Source organism: Sphaeramia orbicularis, chromosome 3, assembly GCF_902148855.1.
Source record: "Sphaeramia orbicularis chromosome 3, fSphaOr1.1, whole genome shotgun sequence".
NCBI lineage: Eukaryota > Metazoa > Chordata > Actinopteri > Kurtiformes > Apogonidae > Sphaeramia > Sphaeramia orbicularis.
This window is the reverse complement of record NC_043959.1, coordinates 23,826,166-23,835,449: the sequence shown is the minus strand read 5'-3', so window position 1 is coordinate 23,835,449 and position 9,284 is coordinate 23,826,166. Positions and strand designations below refer to the sequence as shown.

At 42.3% G+C, this 9,284-nt stretch overlaps 1 protein-coding gene across 2 annotated transcripts in view; it reads right to left on the bottom strand.

Moving 5' to 3' along the window:
• Positions 1 to 659: 659 nt before the first annotated feature.
• bnc1 (basonuclin zinc finger protein 1) overlaps positions 660 to 9,284 on the bottom strand; it is a 29,264-nt gene continuing 20,639 nt past the window's right edge. For both annotated transcript variants that reach the window (XM_030126031.1, XM_030126039.1), the window contains exons 4-5: positions 6,547 to 8,576; positions 660 to 2,143 (exon numbers count right to left, since the gene is read on the bottom strand). In XM_030126031.1, the coding sequence (XP_029981891.1) occupies positions 1,315 to 2,143; positions 6,547 to 8,576 (2,859 nt within the window). In that variant the 3' untranslated portion in view covers positions 660 to 1,314. The remainder of the gene's footprint in view (positions 2,144 to 6,546; positions 8,577 to 9,284) is intronic.

Below are 9,284 nucleotides of genomic sequence, written 5' to 3'. Positions count from 1 at the left end.
GCCCGTTTTTCCCTTTCTATGAGGTAGTAACTTTTTTTATTAGAAAGAGAAAATGAAAATCAATCCGATTTTTATATTTGGTTTATCTGTTTTGACACTGAAAAAGAAAAACGCCTTAAAATTCAATTTTTTTCTTCTATTTCAAAGCGAAAATCAGTTAACCACTAGTTTTTGTTTGGTTTCTGAAAAGAAAATCCAATTACCAAAACATACACTGACCTATTATGATAAAAATGTTTGACTTGAGGTTTTATTTTGTTTACCTCTGGAAAGCCTCATGTTCTACCTGTTATGTCATAAATGGTTGGTCATAAAAAAACAGTTTAACACCATACGTTCAACTTTCATTCAGGAAGAAAAATCAGCCTTTAACCCTCAAAGACCTGTAACTATTTTACCGCTATTGATCATAATATTATCCTCTGCAGACTACATTGCTTCATATTGAAAATCAGGTATGTTCCCATGTTTTATTTACTGACAATGTCGATCAAACCTCTACATCATAAATTCAAAGGTTATTATATTAAAACAGAGAAAATGTTTGATTTTTTTCAGCAAAATATATCATTAACTGAACATAAAAACTAGCATCTACATCCACTGTCATTGATCCAACTCCATGGGTTTTACAGGTGAATCAATGTTGTAGAAGATGACGGTGTTTCCACGGTAACTACGGAGCCTCTGAACATCCAAATGGGTCATATCTGATGACCATGAAAAGACGAATAATTGCATTTTACATCGATTATTTACATATATTGAAAGGATTAGCTGTTAAAAAGTTGCATAACATTTTATTTTAGTTGTCTGTGGTTGTTTAGGTCTTTTAGGGTTAAAGTCAAAGGAGATTATTACTTGATTTTAATTATTATCCGTACGTTTCAATATGAAAGTGTCACCCAGCCCTACATCTGAATGTTAAGAATACAGATCCACATGCTTTGCTGTGGCCAGAATTGAGCAAAAACAACATATTCTTAACTCTAAACATTTAGATTTTTAGTGTTTTTATGGCAACTGTAATGTATTTTAATTACATTATTCCTGAACATTGACCACAATGTGATCAGATTTTGCTTCAGAGAGCAGAGGCTGCACTATCCACAACAATTTAACTCCTAAATAATGTCAGCATGGGCTAAGTTATGGGATTTAAAAGTGCTTATTGGCGAGCCTTTTTTTTTCTTTTCTTTTCTTTTTGGTGCCCAGATATATAAAAACATACAACAACAACAGCAACAACAACAAAAAAAGAGACAATTGAAACAAAGAAAATCAGTCATGTAGGCATAAAAGCTCAACGAATATCTACTCCTGGTCCATGGCGGCCCCTGAGCTGACTGCTAGGTTCCTGTGGAGGTTGGGGTTCTGGCTGTGCCTGTTTCGGCTTCGTACAGAGGAGAAGGACGTATCGCAGCCCGGGACTTTACATTTGTGAAGCAGGCGCAGATGAACAGTCTTATAATGGGCCCTGAACGTGCCCTTGTTGCTGTAGACCTTTTGGCAAACGTGGCAGGTTATTGGAGATCCACCCCCACCTCCCTGAAGCCCTCCCTGAACTCCCCCAACACATCCGAGGGTCCTCTCCCCCTCCAGTGCCAGCTCCTGGCCCCCGGGCTTCCCCACGCTGATCCCATCACAGCTTTCATCGCTGTCCTCCATTGGGAGCGCCTCCTCATCCTCTTCAATCCCTTCCTCGCTACCGGCCCCATCTGAGTCCCAGGAAGACCGAGCGTTGCTGCCGCGAGGTGGAGCGTACGAGGAGGTACTCAAGTCCAAGACCGCCCCATCCTCCCCACCTCCGACACGTTCCCCCCCTACTCCTCCTCCTCCACCTCCTAGTCCCTCCAGCTCCCCCGCAGGAGACACCTCAGTACTGTCTGGTGTGGTGGACATTTTGCTCATGGGGAAGACCAGGCCCATGCGGTTGTGTCCTCGGAAAATGACCGAGGTCTGGCTGGTCGGGTCTCTCTGGTCCCGATGGAGCAGGTCTCTGTCGAGCTGGTCCTGGCAGTAGTCCGACAGGCCCAGAGAGTCTCTGTCTCTGCATTTGGACGAGGGCGAGTACAGGGCGCTGGTGGGGCTGAAGGTGTCTTTGGTCAGCAGCTTGTGGTGCAGGTTCAAATTAGCGCTGTGTCTGGAGAGCACACATGAACATCAGTGAAAAAAACAGTTCTACAGTCAAATCTGAGAGACTTCAAAAGCAGATATTAAATATACATATACAGGGTGGGGAAGCAAAATTTACAATATTTTGAGGCAGGGATTGAAAGACAGTGTATGACCAATTAGTTTATTGAAAGTCATGAGAATTTATTTACCACAAGAAAACTGACATAATAGAAAATGTTTTTATTCTATGTGTCCTCCTTCTTTCTCAATAAATGCCTTCACACGCTTCCTGAAACTTGTGCAAGTGTTCCTCAAATATTCGGGTGACAACTTCTCCCATTCTTCTTTAACAGTATCTTCCAGACTTTCTCCTAATAGTTTTGCTCATAGTCATTCTCTTCTTTCCATTATAAACAGTCTTTATGGACACTCCAACTATTTTTGAAATCTCCTTTGGTGTGACGAGTGCATTCAGCAAATCACACACTCTTTGACGTTTGCTTTCCTGATTACTCATATGGGCAAAATTTTCTGAAAAGGTATGAATAATAGTGTTAGGTATGATTATGACATCAATATATTTTTGGTTTCAAAACAATTGATGTAGTGCCTGCTGAGAAAAAACAACTAAATGTTCATTGTAAATTTTGCTTCCCCACCCTGTATATTTTGCACCATTTTTGACTGCCTGCAGCCATGTCAGTGCTAAATTAGCAAAGCATTAGATGATGAAAATTCAAGAACCTTTTCCTTTCATTTACAGCAGAAGATTTTTGTTTTGTTTATGAAGAATTTTGAGGTTTAAAATACATCGTTTGATTATTTGTTCTTATATACAAACAAACGTCGGTCAGTGAGACGTTGTTTAAAAGATCAGTGAGAGATACACTTGTGGACCACTGCACCTGTTTTTAGCTTTTCTATTTGTTATATGTTACTGTGATCGCTTCTACTGTCCATCCTGTTTGTTTGTTGTACATATAATCTGTTCTGTTGTTTGTTGTACATGCAACCTGTGCTGCTATTTATTCTGTTTGTATGCTGCCTCTTGGCCAGACCATTAATACCCCGCCCCCCAATGGGGTGGCAAGGGGTATTGTTATTGGTTTGGTTTGGTTTGTTTGTTTGTTATCACTCTAGTAGCAAAACTATTGGTTGAATTCATACCAAATTTGGTTTATCGATTGCCAGTTACCCAGAATAGATCTCATTACTTTTTGGGAACAGTAGGTCAAAGTTCAATTTTTTTTATGAATTTTATAAAAAAAAAAAAAAAAATCCCCCATTTACTTGCAATGGGTGAAATTTCATGTCAATAAAAACATCAATTTTGTTTCAATTTACTTCAGACTTGGCACATATATAGTGGCAATTGATATGCTGACATTGGCGCACGTGTAGACATGATGATATCAGCTGGATCGATGCCAAAATAAGCTACAATACGTATGAGGGGCGGGGCTTGTTGTGCCTGGAACCACTTGTAAATGAGAATCAGTTCCAAACTGACTTAACTGGTTAACCCTCCAGTACCCGGGTGTGCTTTTTAGGCACACTTTGCACTTCATGTTAAAAAACTTTGTTATTTTTCACAATTTAAATAAGGTTAGAATTCAAAAGTTGTTCATTTTTGCACGATCTTTAAAATTCTGGCCACCGACTAAAATTTGCACATTGTAAACAAAAGAAAATTACCAGACTAGCATCTTTCTCCCAAGTGTGCATAAAACGCACTATCTCTTCCATTTGATATGCACGATTAGGACTGACCTTGATTTACAAAAATAAAATCAAATTAGAGCAGAAAAATAAATCAATGTATAATATTTAATAGTTTGATTTATTGGTGTGCCATTTTGGCACACTTGGAGACAGATGCTAGTATTTTTGAACATTTGACCTAGCGCCAAAAATAATGATGCAAATTAACCGATGTTGGAGTTAATCATTGACATATGCCAGGCTGCAAAAAGCAAATAATATGTGATCCACTTTTTATGTAGTATATTGAAAAAAAATATTTTTTTTGTGTTTTTTGCATCCAAAAAAATGGTTTGTTTACATTACAAACATGGCATTTAAAGGGTTAAAAAATGTGACAATTATTGAGTATTTGGTATTTTTATTTACGGCTCAAGTTGAAATAGAAAAAAGTGTAAAAGAATTAAAAACAAACTGTATGAAAACTTTTTTGACATTTTTCCACAAGTGTGCCAAAAAGGCACACTTGGTGCTTAGTAAGGGCCTTGGTGGACAGGGATGCCGGAGGGTTAAATAAAGGTTAAATAAATAAATAAAGTATAAAAGGTACAATACATTAACTAGTTACAATCATCAAATCAGATATACTTCTATTTGACCAATGGAAGTGTTAAAGTCCAACAAATGCATAGTTTTCATCTGCCAGTATGGGTGTTTGGTACATTTGTACATATTGATTTCAACGCCTATGTTTTCTGATATTGACTGGTATGAAAATGTTTTTTTTTTCCAGACTGTATAATCCAAAAAATGCTGAGCAGATGTTAACCTTTTAACTCCCACCTCTTTTCATGGATCCTAACCCTAGGGTTTCTAAGAGGAAGCGAAAGGTCAATATTTATCTTTTACATTTACATTGAAATGGACAGTCTCCTAGTTTCTATTTTTAACATGTAACTGAAACTACATCACTTCAAAATGGCACAAATATAACCCTGACTCAGTGAATGTTCAGAGGTGAAAATAAGCACTGATTGCACTGATGTCACACTCATTTTAGATAATAAAGTCTCTGTAAAACACTCCATGCCTGCACTCCACTGCCTCCATAACACTGTATACTTTACTACAGGATTCTCATGGGATCATACATGAAATGCTGAAATATACCGAATGCACTATTGTACAGGTTCTGCTACATGAGTCAGTCTGCGATGCCTGTACAACCATCTAAGACACAGCATTAAACTGATATATATGGACACAGTGCAGCTCTGTTTATACATTAACTGTCTGTGTTATGGATAGGACCACACAAGTGAAGTGTACACTGCATATAATGTCCATGTGTGAAGACTTCTTTCTTTTTTCCTAAATCTGCACAAGCCTTTGACATACGCAAATGGGGTTATTTACACAGCTCAGACTCATACATTTGCATGCATGTATTAAGAGTAATTTGATAGTCAAGCAAAACAGCTTCAAGTTTTTATTTTACTAAAACTCCAGCGGCACGCTACATTGATTTACTTCTTCTTTCAGTCAGTCTTTAGCACTACACTGTTATTCTGGACATGACAATAAGCTGAGTTTGATGTGCATATTGCATATTGCATATCCAAATCAGGCCTTAAATATGTTATTCAGCTCTTAAAAGCATCCTTTGGACAGTGCATTCAGAGTTTGCATCTCATTCAATAGGGGTTCTGGCCATAGCTTGCAACAAATGGCCTCCTGTCTTTTTGTTTTATATACAGGGGTTGGACAAAATAATGGAAACACCTTCTATGATGCCACAATGTTAGGTGTTTCCATTATTTTGTCCAACCCCTGTATGTATATATACAGGGGCACCAATTGGACCGGGGGTGGTGGTGAACAATGTCACTTATACTGTGAAAACAAAAACGCAACTTAACATGCTTTCAACCGACTTCTAAACCTGTCTTGTACAGCGGCTCTTGCACGAAATTTTCACAACTTCTATATCCACTGGACCCCCCCAAATACTGGGCCCATGAATTTATTATGTTTACCCCCCCTTATCGATGCCCCAGTATATATAAATAGCCAGCAAAAGGCTCTATGCACAGCCCCACTACTTCCTGAACTTCAGGTGGCTCCTTTATTTCCAGTCTTTCATTATTGGACACACTGGTTAATCCAGATGTGCCTAATTAATCAGTTGTCACAACAAGAAGTAGCAGACACACCTGGATTAATCAGTGTATCCAATAATGAAAGACAGGAAATAAAGGACCCACCTGAAGTTCAGGAAGTAGTGGGGCTGTGCATGGAGCCCATTGGCAAAGGTGGTGTAGAGATGCATGACCAAAAGAAAAGCACATTTTTATGGCCAGTGGAAATACGTCTACTTTTGAACTTAGTGGTTGACACGGTTTTGCATGATTAAAGGTCTGCTTTTGGTGAAAAACTAAAAAAAATCCTATTTATCCTTTTAAGTTGTTGAGTTTCAACTTAATTGGAGTATTCAGTGCAAGTAGATACTGCAATATTAGGGGAATTTTCATTTTCATTCATGTTAACACCATGTTTTTTTTGGTAAAATCAGTCGACTGGTTGTTGAACTGCAAACTGAATGTGTAGAAAAGGAACAGCGCTGAGTTGGCCAGTCAATGCAACTTGGAAATCATTAAATAGTATAAGTTTACACATGCAAAAAGTGTTATTAACTATGCATGTAAAGACAGGGTGGCGGCATCTTACCTGTCTCTGCTCCTCCGTGAGGGGAAGGCAGCATTGCAGCCCTCCACTGTGCACATGTGCATCTCCTTCAAGTGGACGTTCTGGTAGTGCATCTTGACGCTGTACGGATTCTTAAAGGTCTTGCGGCAGATCTCACAGTGGTGCGGCAGGTCAGCGTCGGGATCGAAGTGAGACAAACCCGAGTCGCCGTAGTCTTCGATGCAGCTGTCGGACCTGTCCTTGTCCTGGTCCAGGAGCTGAGGAGAGCCCCCGTTGGTCAGCCGGTGCTCCATGTCGTTCCACCTGAGCTCCGACACGGCGGTGGCCAGATGACCTCTGTCCTCCCGGTCTTCGTTGCCGTTGGGTTCTTGGTGGAGTACATGGTTATCTGACAGTTTGCTTTCATATGGTGAGGATGCACACGTGATGACCCCCGCTTCCAGCTGCTGTGGTCTGCCATCTTCTCTTTCCATCATCTCTTTGTCTGAAGTTTCCTCCAACACATGCTTGATTTCCCTGTCCTTCTCTTCGCCGTTGTAAGACCCTCTCTCCATCTCCTCCTCATGTTTTCTATAGCCTTCAGGGCTGTCATACTCCTCTTTGTCCCTGCCCTGTAAAGGAGCCTCATCCTCAGAGCTACTCCCCTTATCCATCTGCGCATCCAGCTCCACCGCCTCCTTTTCTATCTTTATTGGCATGCTCGACTTCCGAGACTTTTTCTTTGGTATGGGGTCTGTCATACAGGCCTCTGGGACTGTGGTGGGTTTGACAGGCACAGAGGAGGACAACAAGGGCAGAGAGGGTAATGTACCTGGGGTATTCGCGAGCTCTGCTGGGGTAACCAGGCTGCGGTAGAAAGGTAACACTGGCTGAACTGTTTTTAAGTTGGGGAACAGGATGCCGCTCTGGCCCATACTGGAGAACGAGCTGTTGTTGAGTTTGGAGCCCGTGTCCACATGACTCACCATGTAGCTTGGCATCGATTTATGATTCTCTGCAGGGATGGGGCTGCCGTATTCAGACCTCTTCTCTCCTTGGGAGCCTTCATCAGCGGACAAGCTGCCTCGCAGGTCTTTGTCCCGGTTATTGCGGTTCATAGGCATGTGCAGGCGTGGGTTTGGGTTTGCACTGTGCCGATTGCGACTACGCAGCGAGCTGAACACCATGTTGCAGCCTTCTATGGTACACTTGTGCTTTATCTTCAGGTGCACTGCATTGTAGTGGATTTTCAGAGTGCCTTTGTCATAAAATGTCTTCTCACAGGCGTTGCAGAACACACGGCCCTTCTTCAGGGAGCCCCCTCCCCCACCATTTCCAGATACTGATCCGCCGCTGCTACCGTTCCTGTCTAGGGAACGCAGCTTGCCCTCAGGTGACATCTGTGTTATCTCAGAGCTCATTGAAGGTGTGCAGGGCGTTGAGGGTCCATCGGAGTAGTTGTCACTGGTGGAGAAGTCCTCTGGTTCAATCTTTGTAGTGGTGGAGAGGCTGTCCAACTGTTTCTCTGCGCTTCGGTCTAGATCAGCCACAAATGAAGCAGAGCCCGACCCGAGCATGCTGTTCTCTGGAGGGTGTGAATGAGGGACGGGGTTGTCCCTCCCTAGACTGTCTCGTCCTTGTTCTTCTCGTCTCTGACTCTGCTCTACTGACCCGCGACATGGCTGCTGCTGATGTTGCTGGTGTTGTTGCAACATCCCGGTCTGCGAGCCCAGAAACGGAGCAGGGACCGACCCCAGCAGCTGGAAGGGCAGCATGAACGCCATGCTGTTGATGAAGTTCTCAAAGTGGTGCATGCTGTTGCCACCCAGCTTCTCCACCTTGGTTGTCGACAGGTTTGCGGCAGTGCGCGGGGTGTTACGCTCGATGAAAGTGCGAATGTCAGAGTTGGTACGAGTGCTGGGAACCAACACCGCTTGGCCCTCTTTGTCCTGCAAAGCCATCAGCTCCACTATGGACTTGGTCTCTCCAAAACGTAGAAACTGCTGCAGCGTGGCAATCTCCTCCTCGAATGTCATGATGGCCCACCGGTCTAGCACCTTTCCAGCTACATCCTAAAAGCAGGACAGGAAGAAAGTAGACGGGAACACAGTGCAGGTAGAGAAAAGAGGACGTTGCAAGGTTATGAGAAAGATTGAGAAGGAGAGGGGAAGTGAAAGAGAAGAGAAAGCAATTTCATCATTAGCATTATAAGTGTCTGTTAGGTTGCTCATACATATTCACAGAGCGAGTTAGATGACACACCCTATAAAGCAGACTGGCAGGGCAGCTAAATAAAGGAATCAGATGGACTGTTAATACAAGCGGGCAGCGCGAAACCCTGAGAACCCTCATTACACAGACACACGGCGTTTCATCTTGCAGGTCATTTCTCTTCATTTAAATCATGTGGATTTACTCGCTGTGTAGAAGCAGACAGTGACACACTTCACACACACACACACACACACACACACACGCGCACACACACACATTCACAGGCTGAGAACATGCATAAGAGCATGCTAACAGACGCTCATACACACTCTCCCAGAGGCATGCAAAAGTAAATACATGCACAAACATACCACACACACATACATACATACATGCACACAAGTAAAGGAGGGGTGATCAGAAGGAGCTTCACATTGATCAAGCGGGTCCTCACTCCCTTAGCCCAGCTGTAATCACATGTGAGTTCGGGCGTCTTTGAAAGTGAAGAGCAGCTTCGTGCCGTAACCATGATTAATATTTCATCACAGAGCATTCATTGAGCGTCT